We start from the raw sequence: 20120 nt of genomic DNA, 5'->3' as shown, positions 1-20120 counted from the left end.
CTCTGCCTCAGCAGAGGCATTCAGAGCTCGTTAGGGCCCAGAGAAGGGAGGGAGGGAGGGAGGGAGATGTAATTCATTACACAATCAGAGATACAGGAACATGACCAGAACAGAGAGGACGTGGAAAGACAGAGAGGGAAGATAAGCCATTAGTTTTCTCCCTCCCTCTCTCTCTCTCTCTCACGCTCGCTCACTCTCTCTAGCTCTCTCAGACACATATGCAATCAATGTGTAAGACACAGGCACCCACCCACGCACGAACACACACACACACAAACACACACTCTAATTGTAAGAAAACACTTTCCAAACTTCCAGTGAAACAGCTGTTAAACCAAAGCTGTCCTCTGTAGGAGGTCTAGACCTGGACAGCAGAAGCAATCAACAAGCCCTACCAGTCTCTTTCTCCCCCTCTTTCCTTCCCTCTCTCCCCCCCCCCCCCCCCCCCCCCCTATTTCCCTACCAGTCTCTTTCTCCCCCTCTTTCCTTCCCTCTCTCCTCCCCCCCCCCCCCCTCTTTCCCTACCAGTCTCTTTCTCCCCCTCTTTCCTTCCCTCTCTCCCTCCTCGTCTCTCTTCTGCAAACCTGACAACATGGGTAACCTTCATCGTCGGACTTTACTTTCCCTAATGAGATAAGACAGAGGCGAGAGGCAGGGTGCCAGTCCCACGGGCTTACCTTCGATGCCTGCCGATGCCACCGCTGGTAGTCTGCCAGCGTGTCAAAGTTCACAAAGTAGGTCTGCGCCTGCGGGCCCGCTGAGCTGAACATCAGACAGTGCTGTCGCCTCTTCACCTCCTCCACCTTAACACACACACACACACACATACACAGCAAGGTTAGCTGAAACAACAGTCGTAGTTTATGTGGTTCAAAACAAGAATGAAGAATAAGCTCAAAGGTTCTAGGATATCAATGAAAAAAAACAACCAGAAACGAGATTTGCCAGGGACTATAAACTGTGAAGAGGGTAAGTAGAGAAAATTCACAGCCATCTCACAAAAAATAGGTACATGAAAGAGGAAGGAGGAGGAATTAAAAAGTCTTAGACAGATGTATTTCATTATACATAACACATACATTATACATACATAAGTTCTAATGCAAGTTACTACTGTACGCATTAGATTAGATGTAAGTGTATATGTATTGGATAAGAACAGTTTTAGAATTAAGGCCTTCGCACTTCTGTGTTTGTCTGGTGTTTTGTGAGCAAACATGTTTGTGATGGATATTCATGTTTATGAAAGGTCTTCCCGGTGGGTGGTGTATGAGTGGGCATGAATGGCCTGAGATTGGTGTCCCGCTAAAGGGTACGCTTTTCTACTCATGTGATGGCTCTCCTCTGTTGCAATGTGTTTGCACGTGCAATGTGTGTGTATGTGTTTGTGTCTACACACGAGTGTTCTCATTTGCAGCTGTGTTGTTGTATCTCCTCTCGGCCTGGGGAGGCTCTGACCCCTCGTGTGAGTAGTGGAGAGAGAACAGAGAGGAACCCCCCCACCTCCTGCCCATGTTCCCCTCTCTCCACCCCTGCCCCCGGCCCACGCAACCCCTGGTGCCCTCTCACCTTGCCCCCCACCAGGGGAAGTATGTGCATCTTGCCGGTGAGGCTGTCTTTGACGGAGGCCACGATGAGGCAGGTGCCGCACAGGATGACCTGACGCTCGGCCCACTTGTGCAGCTGTGTCTTGCCCTTACGAACGTTGAACACACCCTTCAGCAGCGTCCGCTCCTGCTGGTCCGCATTCACTGGACGCTCTGAGGATGGACAGATGTGGTGACACACACACACACACACACACACACACACACACACACAACGATTAAACAGTTTGGTCAGGAAGGAGTTGGCGCAAGCTGATACATGTGCACACACACACACACACACACACACACACACACACACACACACACGCACACACACACGCACACACGCACACACACACAGACACACACAAACTAATTAATAGCACATGCAATGTTCACCAGGGGCTTGCTCAGCAGGGGAGGAGGAGGAGAATACACGGGCTGCCAGCAAATGATGTCACCTGCACTGGTCAGCTCACGGTGACACAAACCCTTTGCGCTGTCACCGGGGCCTGTGCATATACATATATATGTGTGTGTGTGTGTATATGTAATCAGATACAGGTCAACCTGGTTGTAGCAGCATACAAACAGCATGGACAATATTAAACAGGCCTGCAGTGATAACATCATGAGCACCTCATAGGCCCCCACACCCTGTTTCTTAATCTTCCTGTACATGACAGGGAAAAGCTCTTTCACTGAGAGTCTGCTAGCAGCACGGCCATAGAGTACTGTTCTCTCGGGCAGGGTTTTATTGCCTGGTTACATCATGTCCCGTGTGTGACAACATCGCTAGGCGGGTTCAGGCTGTAGTCAGAGACCCATGCGTCTGAGTATCTCTGTCTGAGGCGTTGTCTCTTTATCAGGATAATCTAGAAAGTAGCTAGAGAAAGGCTCAAATCAGAACAACTTTTCTTTCTTGGCCGACGCGGTCCCAAAGTCTGTCGCCGGGGCATTCAAAAGCTCTGGGAAGGTAGGAGACGATGCTCAGTATAGGAGTTAAATCCAGGTCAGTTCTGAAGAACACCTGTGCTGCAGTGCTTGTGTTCAAGAGAGAAGTGTACTTTTTTTTAGGTTTGTAAACATGCAGGCCTTGATAATCCCATTTCAAACACTGAAGTAAGTCTAAGAGGCTAAAAAACAGAGGTGCTCCCAAAGTACCTCAGTATTATCCACAGTGGTGGAATGTAACGAAGTATTTTTACTTCGTTACTGTACTTAAGTACATTTTTACGTATCTGTACTTTACTTAAGTAAAAATAATAGTGCATACTTTTTACTTTTACTCCATTACATTTTTTTGCTATTATCTATACTTTTACTCCGCTACATTTCTACAATATGGGTTGTTACTCGTTACATTTTATGAAACAGTTTCGCCAAACAGTTGCCTACACAAAAATATGGATTGCTTTGCTGTTTTGGAAGTTTAAACCAATCAGGTGGCTCTATCAACTCCAATGATATCAGAGTGCTCGTCTGGCAGCAGCACTAGCGGTAGCTTTGCCTGTTATACCTGAACATTCAACAGACAGCCTGACTAACTGCCTATTCAACATGGATCCAGAGTCGGCCTGAACTGAGCCCTCTGATATGAGCCAGTGTCGCTACACAATGGTAGTCCTTTGGGGGATCGTAGTCCCTCACATTGCGCATGCTCAGACACAAACGGTTTACGGCATAAGGCTCAACATCAACATCAACATATCTGGCTTGTCTTAACGCATAATGTAAGTTTATTTAACGTAATATTTAATAATGTTGTAAATGGTTTAAACGTCAACATATGGGGCTTGTCTTAACGCATAATGTGGGTATATTTAATGTTATATTTAATTATGTTGTAAACGGCTAACAGCATAAGGCTCTACGTCAACATATGAAACGAAACTGGGGAGAGACTTTTTGATCCTCCACCTCATCTGTTTTGTCCACTGTGACATCTTCTTTGTTTTTAAATAAATGGTCATGTTTTCAAAAAACTGGCTTTCGTCGCTTTTCTCCATGATTGAAAACGGATCTGTCGTTGTGACGCATGCGCGCGCGGCTTCGCTGTCGACAGCAGTCGACAGTGTCGCAAAATAACGCATGCGCAATGTGAGGGACTACGATCCCCCAAAGGACTACCATCGTGTAGCGACAGCCACCCTTGGCCCTATTTAAAAGATATGTTCGAGTTCAAAGGACCCAAGAATGACGAGTTTCCAATGCGTTTCCTGTCTCCCTCAAAAAAAGGAGTTGCTAGCCTTTAATAATTCGCCCTCAAATTTAAAGTAGCATATCGAGGTAAGCTGAGTGATTTCTTTGCTAAGTTAATGTCCCTGACTTGAATATTGATATATGTATTTAATTAGTTTACTGACATGATATTATAATGGTATCTAGCGAAATGCATGTTGACATACAATCATGTTTTTTGATGCTATTGCTGTATCTTCATTATATATTTAACGTAGTGGTAAGATAAAGCTGGTAGGTTAGCTATGTCAAGCTAGCGTGCCTTGTTCTGTCCAGTCTTACAATTACATTTGTTTTTCATGTTCCGTTTCCCTTTTTTACACGTTTACAATTAAATAAAAGATGTAAAGATATCACATGGTGTCTTTATTGGTTTGGCTTAATGGTATTAACTTTGCAAATAATCCCAGGTAGATAACTTGTCATCCGCAGAATTGTAAGATAGAGTGTGAACAGTATTACAGACGATAGGCACAATAAGTACACCAACCTTTCCAATTAACAAATGTTGTTGCTTATAATTATAACTAGTAGTGACATCTGTAGAGGCATTTATTACCAGTAGCTATTTCTTTATCAAAATGGCACAGCCTAGACATTGAGAGACAACCCATTGCGTGAGTACTTTTACTTTTAATACTTAAAGTAAATTTAAAAGTAAATACTTTTTACTTTTACTTAAGTAGGATTGTTGATGTAGTACTTTTACTTTTACTGGGTACTTGTACTTTTACTTAAGTACTAAACTTCAGTACTCCTTCCACCACTGATTATCCACACACACACACACACACACACACACACACACACACACACACACACACACACACACACACACACACACACACACACACAGGGAGTGAAGTGAGATTGTTCTTCTCTCTCTAGCGATGGCCTAACCCAGATGCATCAGTCATGCTGACGAGTGAGCTGGGGCTTTCTTCACATTAAACTCCCCTCTTTCAATCTAATTATGTTTGGAGGCTTCTGCTGAGGCTCTGAAGGACACATCAAACGGGGGGCTGCGCCAAACCCAAAGTACACTCAGGTTAATTGCGGGCCATAGAAGCACAAAAGACTTTCACTCGCATGCGCACACACACACACACACACACACACACACACACACACACACACACACACACACACACACACACACACACACACACACACACACACACACACACACAAACACACAAACACACACACACACAACTTTCATTTCTCTCCTTGAGTGAATTTCATTTCATAAGACAAGGTGTGTTACGGGTCTTGTTAATAGCTCGTGTCAGACTCCCAGGAGCTGACATATCGACTGTCTGCCATCTGCTCTCCCGGCTCGGGGGAAGCGTGGCGGGGATGAGGTGCAGACGTTTGTCTCTTCCACTCCTCGGCTGTCTGGGGGAGTGATAAGGAGCCTCTTCGTGACAGAGGAGTTGGAGAGGAATGGAGAGGGATGGCTGACCCACTGGCCTCTGCACAAGAGGACTTCAGGTCCCACAGCTCCCGATTGCTGTCCTCTTTTCTCTATGTGTGGATGTGTGTGTGTGTGTGTGTTAGACTGTGTGAGGACATGAACCACTAAAGACAAGGCCTCAGGGCAGTACAGGGAGATTGGGAAGCCTAGTTGGCTACATGCTAATACAATCATTGTCGTGAATCAGTAACCATCAGAAAGTAACACTGCCAAACAGACCCCCGAAATGGACAAACTTTGTTTTAGGACTTCTTTTAGGACACAAACTGGAGGACAACACCTTCCCCTTATAGAGAGTTAGACCCCGGATTTCATAAGAATAACACAGCAATTACTCAAATGAATAATCCTTATCACCTTTAAGAGCTTTAAAAAAAAAAAGACAGCAGCACTGCACATTATCACCCACTCTTTTTAAAACGGATTTAACGAAAGTGTTTCAGAAGCTCTTGAGCCATCCAAACTCTAGTGGCAGCACTAAACGTGTGTATCCCCCTAGGCTCAGGGCACACAGCACACAGTAGCAGTGGAAGGGAATCAAGGACAACAGCCTTTACTGTTCAGCTATTTATACACCCCTGCTTCGCAGCGTACCAAAAAAAAGTCCTTCCAATCAAATTTACCTCGTCGACCTTTTTGACTATCCTGAAGGATGTCAACAAGCATTTCTAAATTGGACATCCCTATGGACGCCCCGCTCTAAGCGGGGAGGGTAGGGTTGGGCAGGGCTGGGCCGAGTCAGGCTGACGAGGAGATGAAGTAATTGCAGTAACTCAGCTGAGGAAACCCCGTGGGCCGGGATGTAGAGCCCTCTGCTTCGGAAACAATGTCAACCAATGGGGCATTGATCTTGAAATCTGTGCCAAAGAAACCCCACTTTCGTCCACCTATTTTGTCAGTGGTGGTTGTTGATGGAGATAATTTCCAAACACTGTTAATGACTAATCAAGTGCCTTGTATTATTAATTACCTTATATGAATCATGTACTTATGTAAGCAGGAACATGGCTTTTCTGTGTTTCTGCGTGTGTGTAACTTAGAATATTAGGTGCCACTTAGTCTGCATTTGTACAAGAGCATGTTTAGACCAGAAGTGATAAGAAGGGTCGAACTGTGCTTCTTCCAACCTTGCAAAACTTCCATCCTTGCCTCGGACGTGAGAAATCCACCACGTGGTTTTCCCTGCTGAATGCTCAACTTCTGTCTATATAAACCTTGTGCGATGTATTTATCATTGCTTCACTTTCAGCCTTGTGCTGGGAGTGAGCCCGATTGCAATTGTTGTTTGTCTAATAAATATACTTATATGCAGCTCCGGAGTCCTGAGGTAACTAGGGTGAATTTTCACCTATCATATTTGGGGGCTTGTGTCCGGGATTCCAACAACCTCATCGACTCTCCACGCTGGGCTAATCATCAGGACCTGAATCGTACGGAGGAGTCACAGATATTTCCCTAACGAATTTTCTAGTCCCCTGGGCGCAGTCACCTTCCTTAAGCCTGTAAAGGAGAGCTAGTGTCTCTCCCGAAGCCCTGAAGCGCGTTCGGTGGAAGAAGACAGGCCTCTGAAGGAAGGGTATAGAAGGAAGGGTGGCCTCTGGGCACAGAAACATAGCTAGGGAAAATATTTCTATGAGACTCCGTTTTTCTAAAGACCTCCAACTTGAATTGGAAGGAGGCCAGGGCCTGCCAGCGAGGAGAGCCGAGAGTGAAGGAAAATAATTGGACTGTAGGGTGTGGACTCCGAGCTGTTTGTGAGTATTTGTTTGTTTGTTGTAAGTGCACGGTAGTATATTGTTGGTTTATTGTTTGTTTCGGTTTTGTGTACACGTGTCTTCGAGTGGGGCTGTGTTGCCTGTTCTCCGCGGGGTAGAGAAGGAATTCTTTAAGGTTACAAAGTTGTTAGAGATATTCCTGCTTGCCTCGTGTGTTGAACGAATTTGCTAGCTGTGTTAAAAGGTTGTAAATGAGAGATAAACCTGCGTGGTAGGGGGTCCTCCGCAAACTCTTCGGTTGTAAATGAGAGATAAACCTGCGTGGTAGGGGGTCCTCCGCAAACTCTTCGGTTGTAAATGAGAGATAAACCTGCGTGGTAGGGGGTCCTCCGCAAACTCTTCGGTTGTAAATGAGAGATAAACCTGCGTGGTAGGGGGTCCTCCGCAAACTCTTCGGGGTAAATGAGAGATATATCCCCTTGGCCACTGGAAGCCTGTACAAACTCTTCGGGGTAAATGAGAGATATATCCCCTTGGCCACTGGAAGCCTGTACAAACTTTCTAGACCTATTTCTAGACGACTCCGGAGAAGTCTTTTAAAGGTCTATCCATTCCCCTGTACCTGGTGTTTTGCTGTGGGGTTGATACTAACTGTTTTAGATATATTTCTGAAAGAATTTGCTAGAGTTAGAGATACTCCTGGATGCTGAGGTATATTCCGGTCTCCTTCAGAGACAAAACACAAACATTGAGAAACTCAGTTATAGCTCAGTTAGAGGGGTATAGTACGTTACGAATAGATATATTCCTGAGGGAGACGAATTAAAAGAGCTATCTCCAGTCTGCTTAAGAGATAAAGAAAAAAGAGTCAGAGGTACTCCTGTGTTATTTTTCTGTGGGGTTGAGACAAACTTTTTACAATGAGTAAAACACAGATAATTATAGTCATAATTTATGTAATTAAAGATTTCGCATTACTGAGATGCCTTGACCCGGAACCAGTAGGGGACTGATCACCCCAGGGAAATTCCCTGGCCTCAACCTCCTCACCAAACGAGTGAGACGGGGGCCCTCTGGTCGGGCTCGGGTTGACTCTGCATTGCAATCTCAAAAAGCAAGTCTAAAAGAGTCTGAAAATAGAAACATAACTAACCCTACTGTGAAGAATAAGATAAAGGTAATTTAAAAGGGTTCAAGATCAGTTAGAGGGATTAAGAGAAATACATAAAATAACTTACAAATGGGAAAAAGTGCGTCAAAAGCAGAAGACGCACATGATAATAGCAATAAGAGGTGGTTTAAAATGTCTACAACAAGAAGAAAATTTTAACACTGATTTGAAAATGTTTTTACATTATTGGTTGCACCAAACAGAGCAAAGCTAACGTTAATGGTGGCAAGAAAGCCAATGATTTTTGTTTTGTTTTGTTTTATGTGACTTTGGTGCCTGCTGAGCAGTAATCAGAGAATTAGATGCCCAGAACAGTAAGGTTGTAAGAAGAAAGAGACATCTAAAAGCAGAGTTTGAAACAGGAGAGATATTTCAAAATACAGATTAGGTTTCAAAAACATGCCCTACAAACTTATTAGGAAGAGATGTGATGTGGGTTGGGCATTAGAATTGTTCCAACAATACATGGGTTTTAGAATAAATGAAACAATGATGTCCCAAAATATTATTATGTATAGAATATACACTGTTTAGCCCCAAAAAGATTTAAAGAGAAATGTAAGCCTGTCACACTAACTACATTAACCTAGACTGATACATTGGACTAAGACAGGATGGGTGGGGGCTGAGTGCTGGCTCAAAAGACTGTATTCTCACAAGCCATGAGCTCAAACTTAGCTACAGTTCGAGGGACAGTCAATTGTTGTTGAACATCTAGTGCTGTTCCTCCAGATAAGAAGACCTGTAAACAACATACCCTGGCGTTGTTAAGATTTTTAGCAGAAACAAGGCCACAACATTAGCAGCTGTGGTCCACTAAAGTAAAGCTATCTTAAAAAGCACCTCAGCCACAGACAAAGAAATAAATGATGTATTTTCTGAGAATGACTAACTTCTGCGATAATGGATTCCTAACCACGAGTTAGAAACACAAATGTTGCAGAGTTTACTTTATTCTCAGCCCAGGTCAGCAGGAGATATTATTAAAAGGCCTGAAGATGGAAAGCAGGCATTTGAACAGATAAAACAACTGTTGGTCAGTTCTGCTGTCCTAGCACATCCATGACATGACAAAGCCATTCGTACAAACTGTAGACTGTAAAAAAGGTTATATAACATCTGTGTTAATGCATAAGTGGGGACTTAAAGTTGATATCAGTGGCATACTAGTCAACCCGGCTAGATCCAGTAGCCCAAGCAATGTCTGAATGTTTACAAGCAGTAGTGGCTGCAGCCTTGGCGGTGCAGGCCTCTGCTCCTATTGTACTAAACAGACACTTACACTGAAAGTTCCACATGCGTACTTTTTTTTTTTTTTTTGCTCACTCAGCCTCATATCAATATTGAGCGCTGCGTGACATTTAACCAAATTACACTTTTACTTATGGCAGAGGACAGATAAAAACTATGGCAGCCAGAGCTGACCTACAAGATATGCCTTTTCCAGAAGCTGATTTAACTATTGTTTGTTGACGGTTCACGCAAATAAACCTTGAACGCATAGCCAATACTTCCACACTATTCTGCACAAGCAGCGGAACTAATTGAACTGATTGCGCACACATGCAAAGACCCGGTTTCATTGGGAAACCACAAAGCAGACAAGGCCACTAACCAGGCCGCACTACAACAACCATCTGACACATACACAATTGAAGAATTAGATCTCACAATATTAAAAGATATGCTGCAATATTGAGCCATGGTGAAAACATGCCTCAATAAGTGGGGATAGTAAGCATATATATTTGTACTTCTTATTTATATTTCATGAGAAAGATGTTTAATCATTCATTATTGATTTTATTGGGTTAAATCCCAACGAAAGAAAGAAATATTGTCTAGCCATAGACAATCACTGTTCATACAACCCCCAGTCAGCCGGACTGGTAGAAAATAATGAACCGACCTATTGAAAGCAATTTGAGAATCCAAGAGTGAAATTAGTGAATTAAGCATGCATGTTGTTATCACTGTTTGAAATGATGTATGGAAGAATCTACACTGCCTAAACTCTCAAACTATTTGCTGAAACAGACAAAGAGATTGAATATACATTTGCAGAATATATGGCAAAGATGATGTCGAAACTAAATGCTCTCAGACTTCTCTCCCCTACACAGGAACACTGTGAGGCTGAATTCAAGGGTTGGACCAGGAGATTGGGGTCCTAATCAACAGCCTCAAAAGAAAACACTGCCATTCGCCCAAGTGGGACAGACCATAACAAGTGCTACTGTCAACACCTACCGCAGTCAAAATAGCTGATAGAGTCACGTGGATACTTCTGGCTCAATGCAAACGGGTAAGCCTGCACACGGCTGAGGCAGAGGAATAAAGATCATCTTTCTTTGCTGTTTCCAGGGTGTGCCCACTGTGACAGAAGACCAGCCTACAAAGGGGTTTAGATGTTTAGATTCTATTCGTCTCAACTGCTGGCAGAAGATACAGTACTGTCCTGGGGGATTAGAACCTAGTGGAAATTGTGGAGTAAGGGGTCTCTTCCTCTGCAAGGTCATGGGAGGTTACGGAAAGTGGGCAAAGGATGTGGGGGACTCTTAGCAACGACTGTAGGATTTTACATTGTTGTTCTAGTAACATACTTATGAATGATACAGCAAACACAGGCCCTGGACGAATATCCACGATGGGGCCTGGCTAAAGATCATCCGTGATGGAAATGGGTAAATCAGACCGTCAGAACGCAAGTACCACAAGGTGACTGTTTCGTCTGTGCAGGGCCCAGGGTGCCGACCAAACCACTCCAGGCGACCCCTGTACCTTATGACATAGATCACTGCGACAAAGAATTTAGAGAAACTGAAGCCTGGAAGAAACATGGTCAACTTACTCTTAGCTATCAAGTGCACGTGTGAGATGTGTCATCTAGCGGACACCTCGTGTCGTAGAAAAGAATGTTCATATCTTCCTGCCCAATGTAACTACATACAACAGCCAATGTGTTCTGCAGAATGTTTGCTGATGATGGGAACTAGGGCGTTTAATGATACAGCTATACAGCATGACTGTTCACATTTTAACTGACCCTACATGCCAGACAATGTTGCCCCACCTCCACACATTATTAGAAAAGATGCTCTGTTTGAATGCTATTTAAAACCTGGGGAAAAGAACGATCCACACCTAGGACACTGGACACAATGTAAAACCATTACACATGTGATAGATAATGGGAGAGAAATACAGTTAAATACTTCCACTGAATGTAGAATAGCGGAGATGTGTTTGAATGGCAGACTTCTTGAAGTACAGGATATAGCCATAGCTGATAAGTGGGGATGGTGAATTAAGAGCTACACTACCTGTGGGTTGTCTGGGCCTTGTGCTAGAACAATGTTGGTACAACCTTTTCAGATTTCCCCCAGGTCCAAGACTCACCAGTACCTGAGGAACGTTCCAATGCATTCCGTACGAGGGAGGAGAGAAGCAGGGGATGACAGCGGGATCTGGTCCGATGGCCTGGGCATTCCCTGAGGCATTCCAGACCACTACAAAAACTTGAACCCAGCAGCCAATGGCCTGGCATCTACCCTCTGCCCCTGGTGCGTCATCGAAGCACACACAGATTGGATTAACTTCCTTTACTATGCTGAGATGAAGTTCCAGAACCTGACCACAGACGGACTACAAAGATCAGAGAAGAACTACACGCCAACTCCAGGTTAACGCGGCAAAACACAACCGTGCTTGAAATTCTCACTGCCATGAATGGAGGCATTTGTGTCATGCTCGGTACTGACCAATGTTGCACATATGTCCCTGATAACACCCGAGATGGGAAAGACTTAGATCTGATCCTACAAAAGATGCAAAAAGTTGTCCAACAGAATGCCTGATGGGGAACAGGGCCTTTCAAGGACACAGCAAAGAAACCTTGTTCGAATGTTATCTGAAGCCTAGGCGAGCTAATGACACACACACACACACACACACACACACACACACACACTCACACTCGACACCCACTATGTTGGCCTACAAATGCAAAGTATACAAATGTGTGATGTGAAATATGATGATTGACTATGATGAGATGAAATAATGCTCAGTAATGATCTCTGTTCCGAAAATCCATGTGATAAAGCTCAGAGTGATGATTTGAAGTTATCCATTGAAATTGATAATTGACGAATTAAGAAAGATGATTTGTCATTTTAATTTTGATTTTGATTGTGATTTTGAATTATCCATTGAAACGGATAAAAGGAGGGACTGATGGAGATAATTTCCAAACACTGTTAATGACTTAAGAATATAATAATCAAGTGCCTTGTATTATTAATTACCTTATATGAATCATGTACTTATGTAAGCAGGAACATGGCTTTTCTGTGTTTCTGCGTGTGTGTAACTTAGAATATTAGGTGCCACTTAGTCTGCATTTGTACAAGAGCATGTTTAGACCAGAAGTGATAAGAAGGGTCGAACTGTGCTTCTTCCAACCTTGCAAAACTTCCATCCTTGCCTCGGACGTGAGAAATCCACCACGTGGTTTTCCCTGCTGAATGCTCAACTTCTGTCTATATAAACCTTGTGCGATGTATTTATCATTGCTTCACTTTCAGCCTTGTGCTGGGAGTGAGCCCGATTGCAATTGTTGTTTGTCTAATAAATATACTTATATGCAGCTCCGGAGTCCTGAGGTAACTAGGGTGAATTTTCACCTATCAGTTGTTTTTCTACCTGTAATCATAGCATAAACCTGACTGGCCTCACAAATCTGATACGCAGGTGAGGTGAGGTTTAAAAAAAATCAATAAAAACAACCATACTGAGTTGCTAAAAACAGTAATTTGAGGAACTCAGCCAAAGTTCTACCCTTCATTCACTACCTTTTTTAGGTTTGAGCCATTAGCTAACCTAATCGGGCCATAAATAATAAAGCACAAACATCTTTGGCTTCTGCTCAGTTTAAAGTAATTAAAAAGATATCAAATAACAAACCCATCACTGGATGATTTATAGGAGCCTGTGACAGAGTTCCGTCACTACGGTTGGGTATGTGCTCTGATTGCCATACCAACGAGCCAGGCTGCGGGTTTGGTATCCTGTAGACCCTGGTTCGGGACCAGGTGGGTTTGACTGCTCGCTCTCTCAGCAGTGGGAAAGTTTGCTGTGAGGCCATCGGAGGTGACTTACCCAGAGTGTGAGCCGTATGAGGGACCCCCAAGTTAGGTTGACCCCAGAGATGGGAGAAGCACTAGTGTGGGGATACCCTGGGATGGGAGAAGTATGGTGGGGGTGCATGAGGGGCGCCTGTGTGTGTGAAGCCGCTGCACTCTTCTAGAGAGTTCTGGAATACAGGTGCGGTTGGCTATAGTAACACTGAGCTCAGAGTGACACAGACAGCAGCTACAGTGACACAGCGTTTAGGGTGACACCAGCATCTGCTCGAGTGTCCGCTGCGGCGGCAGGCCAGACAAGAGGTGAGCAGGGCCCCTGAGGCCAGAGTGGGTAAGGAGAGGGAGAGAGAGGAGAGAGAGAGAGAGAGAGAGAGAGAACCCTAATTGGGTTCCAGGCTGGCACAGGCACTCGGACTTCCGCTCCTGAGAGCCTGCCAAAACCGCAGCGACAAGTGACGGATCACAGGATCTCCTTGCTGACCTCCCTCCCCCTCTCACTCCTTCCCCCATACCACAAACTCTCAAGCTCTTCAGCTCAAGTCACCCTGGTGACAGCAGCACTTGGCTGGGGAAGTGAGATCTTACTTAAAGGGGCGCTGGTCCATGGCGACATTAATCAGGGTGGAAATTACCTGAATGAATGAAAACGGCTGCTTTTGTGCCCACAAACAAGAATGGACTGTGCTCTGGCTCTTGAGTGAGGAACACTTGAATTGTGCTACTTAATATAGAAGTACCTAATTTAGCTTGTGTGACAGTGACGTTTGTGTGTCACTCCCATCTAGGCACTTGCTCTGTGACAAACAATGGTGCTAAAATTGCAAGGAGCTGGATTACAGCTGCAGTCACAGGGTTCATTAGTGCCAAACGAGACATTGCAATCAGAGACATCTTCATCAGAGTCTGGTGTAGCATAAGCCGCACACAGGAGTCACCATCCGTGCACTGTGTGAAGCAGGAGAGACTGAATTATTTTCTCAGGCAATAACTTCATGAAGCAGATCTAATGCAGTTTTGTTCAATTGTTCAGTTGTTTGTCCAGTCTTTCATGACACGCCATACAGACGCTCAAATAAAGCATGCAGAAAAGAGGGAATAAGAGAAGCACAGAAGAAAAACATAGAGGGGCCTCTCTCTCTAAAAAAAAAAGAAGAAAATCAACACTTTCACATTTTCTTCTCCTATGGAAGTCAAATTCCTTCCAAGTCCAAACAGCTCTTCTTTTACCAGCTCCCTCTCCGTTGGCTCCAGACTGCCGATGCCTTGAAATGATTTGACTCCCACGGGGGGCAGCCTGACTTGAGAATTCTCTGGAGTGACAGTAATGAATAGCGGAGCATTTTTGAACTGTGTGAGATTGCAGAGATTAGGCTGCACGCTCAGGGGAGCGTAGATGGGGGGGAAAGATTGAGGGGGGGATATAGTCTTTGCTTCCAGACTGGGGCTCAGAGCAGCTTGCCATTTCAGCAATAATAAACACATTATATAAAGACCCCCTTCAGTGACAGACTCATCAGACCTTCATAAGGCACAGCGGCTTCTGAGGCAATCCAATCAAGCTTCAAACGGGGCCCGATTTCCTGCTGCAGGTTGGGATAGACAGCCTTAAAGACCCTCCAGACCCTCAGGGCTGATCAGGGCACAGCCGAGAAACACTCCAGGTAAATCAGAGCACACTGATTCCGCTCGCACTGTGGGGTTCCACAGTCATGCCTCTCAAAACTTCATAAGTCGCGGGTTAGCATGCTAATGCTAAAACAACATGAGGCAAAGGAGGACGGGCAGCAGATAGGGTGACCAGATTTCCTCTTTTACCCGGACATGTCCTCTTTTCGAGACCTAAAAAATGCGTCCGGCAGGGATTCCAAAATCGTCCAGGATTTTGCCTCGTCGGATATTTGTGTTTCTCTGGATCTTTCACAAACTAGCTTTTACGCCCTTACAAGTTTTGGAAAGGGTATCTCCCTTACGTTCTACCTTCTTGCGCGAGCTCTGACTGTAGAGAGAACTGTCATTGGTCGACCGCCTTCCCAGTGTTGCCAGATATGATAATTATCCTCCAAATACGATCATTTTGAGCCTTTCATACGATACGCCATTTCCAATCTGGCAACACTGAGCACCTTGCCGCCTCCACTAGTTGCATCGTTTACAATAGTTCATGACATCTGCATGTGAAAAAGATGTCAACACTTCGTCGCGGGGGAGGGGGCGGGGTCCTCTGCATGTGAAAAAGATGTCCAAAAACTCCATCGCGGGGGAGCGGGCGGGGTCCCGCGACGAAGTGTACTCTTTTTCACAAACTCAAATATGGTCACCCTAGCAGCAGAGAAGATTTCAAAAGACTCCGCTGGTGGAACTGCTGCATAATTCACACAGGACACAGTTTGTAGTCTGTATGGTGCCTGTACAGTGGGGGTCTGGTCCCGAGTTCCAGAGGAACACCCAGCCAGGGCTGTATGGAGGCGGGCCAGCTCTGCTCTGCTCTGCAGGGCCCCATGGAGCAGCAGCTGCACTGGATGACCCCTGGTTCCACGGCCCTGGAGCTGTGCGAGTGTGTTTTCTTAAAGAGCCGCGCTTTATTAAGTCAGCATTTATTAATGTTTCCTACCCGCATGTTTGCTCGCCTCTAATCCTCACGCCATGAACGGCTCCCTCTCTCTCCCTCTCTCTCTGTTTCTCTCTCCCTCTCTCTCCCTCTCTCTGTTTCTATCTCCCTCTCTCTACCTCTCTCTGTTTCTCTCTCTATATTCCTCAGTGAGGGTAGGGCCGGGCGAAGATTTACAAATTTGTTTTGAGTGAAAACACTGAGGCGTAGCTGCTTTAATGAATTGCAAAACAACATCAACTTTAAAGATTTTTTTGAACAGCATATTTGGTCAAATAAAAAGTAAACTAAATAGCAGTAATGGAAGCCTTCAGCATTTTAAATTGAGTTCAAGAACTATGCTTTGAGCTATCAGTGGGCAAACAACTGTTGCAGGTAATGGGCCTCGTCATCTAATGATTATTCTTGCTACAGAAGAGGTTGAGTGCATTCGGTCATTCCCCTACAGAGGGACTCAGTTAATACTAAGTTGTAAAGAGGAATTTAACATATAAGTTTGAAGCTTAAGGAACAGATGTCTTACACTGCCTTACTACATAAAACATTGGAAGAGATTTCAATGTGGTCATCCTCTCTCGGAGAGTGATTGTCACCAGTCCTGGCTAGCATGACTCTGCTCCGCCTGGGCATGGCTATCGCTTCCCGCCATCTCACAGAGGCCCTGTCCAGATACCAGAGGGTGCCAGATTTGGCCGCAGCCCCCGTTCTCTGGCCCTTCGCTTTCCCACGAGCAGACAAAGCCGAGGGGGAAATCTCCCAAACCCTGGCCGGCCTCGGGGGCCACAAGGCAGGCTCCCACCGGGGAGGGGAGGGGAGAGGAGAGGGCTGGGCTGGGGGGGTGGTTGGGCTGTCCCTGTGCCCAGTGAGCAAAGCGCAGCGCAGCGCGCTGGCCAAGGCCGAGCCCTTTTCTCTGCACACACGCACAGTGACTGGAAATGAGCGAGCTGGACGTGCGGGGACCGAGAGATGAGGCCGGGAGGGAAGAGCAGAAACCACCACCCCACCACTTCTCAGAGAGACAGCAGAGTGTTTGCATGCCGAGCTTTTTCACATAGGCCCTCCCTGTGCTATCCCACTGGCTGTTGCCCCAAGGGTATATATTTGTGTATGCGTGAGTGTATGAGGGTGAGAGTGAAAATATGTTTGTGGATGAGAATGAACATCTACCATTTTATGTTCTATCGCTCCCACACTCTCTCTCTCTGTCTGTCTTTTATTTTTGTCATTTATCCAAAAGGGTTGGCCCTGGGTGGACAGAGCCTGACACTGACTCAGCACTGTACACACACACACACACACACACACACACACACACACACACTGATGCCCACATGATGAAATCCACACATGTTCATGGTAACACTCTGGATATTAATAGGGGAGGCATTACAGAACATCAGGTTCCCTGTTTGTCTTTATGCTAAAGCCCTCTAAGACCGCTAAGAGGATCATTTGACTCGCCAAACCACACACACACACACACACACACACACACACACACACACACACACACACACACACACACACACTGAAGACTGACTGTGCTAATGTGATACATCTCACCTTCTCAGGCAGGCCACAGAGTAAAGCTTACACTGGCCGGGCCATCCATCAGAGGAGACAAGCAGGAGAGCTCACCCCAGCTCAGTGGCCGTGACGGAGCCAGACAGTTCTGAGCAAAGGCCCCCTCAAGCTCGTGCCCACCCTACCCTCCAGTACCAAACCCCACTACATCACACCACACCACCCTCGTCAATCCAACCTGATGAATGAACAGTCGTTTTTGCAGCGGCTAACCCCTGTGAGGGCCCTCAGCTACTTTACATCCCCTCAACAAACACACACACACACACACACACACACACACACACACACACACACACAATGCTGGGCAACCTGTGGTGGGCAATGGTAGAACTCTCTGATGAGATATCTGGATGTTCCTGTCCCCACAGTGCGTTCCACTATCCACTATAATAGGAGTGAGGATATTCCACTGGTGAGTGTCTGTATGTGTGTATGTGTGTGTGTGTGTGTGTGTGTGTGTGTGTGCGTGTGTGTGTGTGCGTGTGTGTGTGTGTGTGTGTGTGTGCGTGTGTGTGTGTGTGTGTGTCTGTCTGTATGTGTTTGGTAACATATCCTCACAGCTATAGGTACTGGGTGAGATGTTATGGTAGACATGTCACCCTCTCACTGAGAGTATCGTGTCCTAACCTCCCTCAACCCCATTTCAGCACAGGCCTCTGGAGCAGCACAACACTCACCGAGGGGGGTATACTCATGTTGAAGAATCCAGCCCCAACCAACCCCACCTCTATGACATGACATTATTTCATTCTTTCATTCTTCCTCTCTCTCTCTCTCTGAATTCTCTTATTAATGCCTGATGCAGGTAGTGGAGGTGTAATCTCTTGGCTAGGGGGTATTTGAATAAACACAAAGAGTCTCTCCCCTTTCTCCCGCAGACAGAAAGATCTGAGCATGATGAGGGAAAGCATGCATCTCAGATGGAGAACAGCCAGACTTTAATCAGCTCCGGCTCCTTCCAGGAACTTGAGCTGAGGAAGACTTGGGCCAAGAGCTCGATGCCGAATTTGCATCATTAGGTGTTTGCAGAGACACGTTGAGTTCAGCCCGCAGTAGAGTCTATCAAAGCCCTTGAAACTTTAGACAGCAAAGTTCCCGACACACACACACACGCACGCAGCTCTACCATTTCAAAGACCGTGTGCATAAAAAAAACAAAAAGCGTAGCTGTTCGAAAAGCTCACTGTTCAAAGCTTTACTGACAAGAGTGAACGCTCACTTGGACCAAAGGAAACACACACAGGTAAACAGAACCATGCTTCCTCCAGCTCTGTCAAGCGATTGTTGGAAGGGGGCTGTAGAGCAGCGGGCATTGACACGGCACCGGGCCCAGGTCCAGCGCAACGGGTCCTGGGCCTTGCCAGGTCCCTGGCTGTTCACGGCCACGGAGGGTGAACTGAATCTTGAATCACCCAGATGGGTAGTGCCAACCCTGAGCGGGCCAAAGGAAAGGGGAGAGGGTTGGGGGGTGGGGGTGTCGGCACTCACCGCTGTGGAAGCGAATCATGCAGCTGAGGTCGGAGTTGGCGGCCTCCCGCTGGATGCGCAGAGGATCCTCGTAGCCCATGGCTGCCAGGTAGTCATACACCATCTGCAGTGGACGCTCAGAAGGGTCCAGCCTCCTATAAAGAGACAGACGGTAATCAGAGAAACACCCCACAGACACATTTGAAATCGGTAATGCGGATGTCCAAAACTAGTGAGCTAGTGAACTAGCTGACAGCCAATAGACTTGCCTTGCAAAGACCAAGAACAGCACAGCTGGCACTACTAAAAGCTAGCTAGCTTGCTAACTGATGTATTTCAGTGATATTACTTGTTGACATTTTGCTGTAAAATACATTTTCATGGGCTTTCCCAAAGCACAAAATTACACAGTGAGAAGTCTATATGTTGGGTGTATTTATCTCCCTTTCAGAAAAGCTAGTTACTCAACAAGCTAGTTACAAAAACACATCTTAAAAACTGTAGAAATCTGCATAGTGTGACTTTAAATGACAGAAACCAGAGAGGAACACCCACACATAGACACCCAGCTACTCAGACAAACACAATATGTTTTGGAACTACACTATGAATGTATACTGTATTGGGTTTAAAACCTATACCTACACCATCACTCAATGACAACTCAAAGCATGACTTTAGCTTTGGTAGTGCCACTATGGACAGGCACAGCTGTATGGAAGTGTAGCAGGGTGAAGTTGTATGTGTGGTGGTATATGTGATGACAGGTAGGCCTTTCCCTAACAGCATACTCACACCTTACTGCAGTGTCTGTGGAGATCAAAGTCAATTGCACTGTGCTGTATATATTAAAATGTTCAGTGAGACTAAACGCTGATAAGGGCTGGGATTCCCTTAAGGAAGAGCATGATTTGATGATGCAGGTCACATACCAGCGTCTCCCCCTCACTCTCCCCCTCGCCCCTGCACCTCTCAGACCTCTCCAGACTCATGAGCTTCAGAACGGCCACGCAGCCTTCACCTGATTAAATCATCAACTATCTTCGCTGACTAATCCTGTTAACAGCTTTTCCTGCCACCTCAGAGTGTGTGTGTGTGTGTGGGGGGGGGGGGGTAATGGG

General features: G+C 45.7%; 1 protein-coding gene across 1 annotated transcript in view; it reads right to left on the bottom strand.

Moving 5' to 3' along the window:
• Positions 1 to 20120, bottom strand: part of phlpp2 (PH domain and leucine rich repeat protein phosphatase 2) — a 45269-nt gene that overhangs the window by 19880 nt on the left and 5269 nt on the right. Inside the window, exons 3-5 of the mRNA XM_031569511.2 lie at positions 19021 to 19154; positions 1570 to 1760; positions 678 to 803 (exon numbers count right to left, since the gene is read on the bottom strand). Coding sequence (XP_031425371.1) covers positions 678 to 803; positions 1570 to 1760; positions 19021 to 19154 — 451 coding nt within the window. The remainder of the gene's footprint in view (positions 1 to 677; positions 804 to 1569; positions 1761 to 19020; positions 19155 to 20120) is intronic.

This window comes from Clupea harengus, chromosome 6 (genome assembly GCF_900700415.2).
Source record: "Clupea harengus chromosome 6, Ch_v2.0.2, whole genome shotgun sequence".
Classification (NCBI taxonomy): domain Eukaryota; kingdom Metazoa; phylum Chordata; class Actinopteri; order Clupeiformes; family Clupeidae; genus Clupea; species Clupea harengus.
This window is presented reverse-complemented; position numbering and strand designations above follow the sequence as displayed.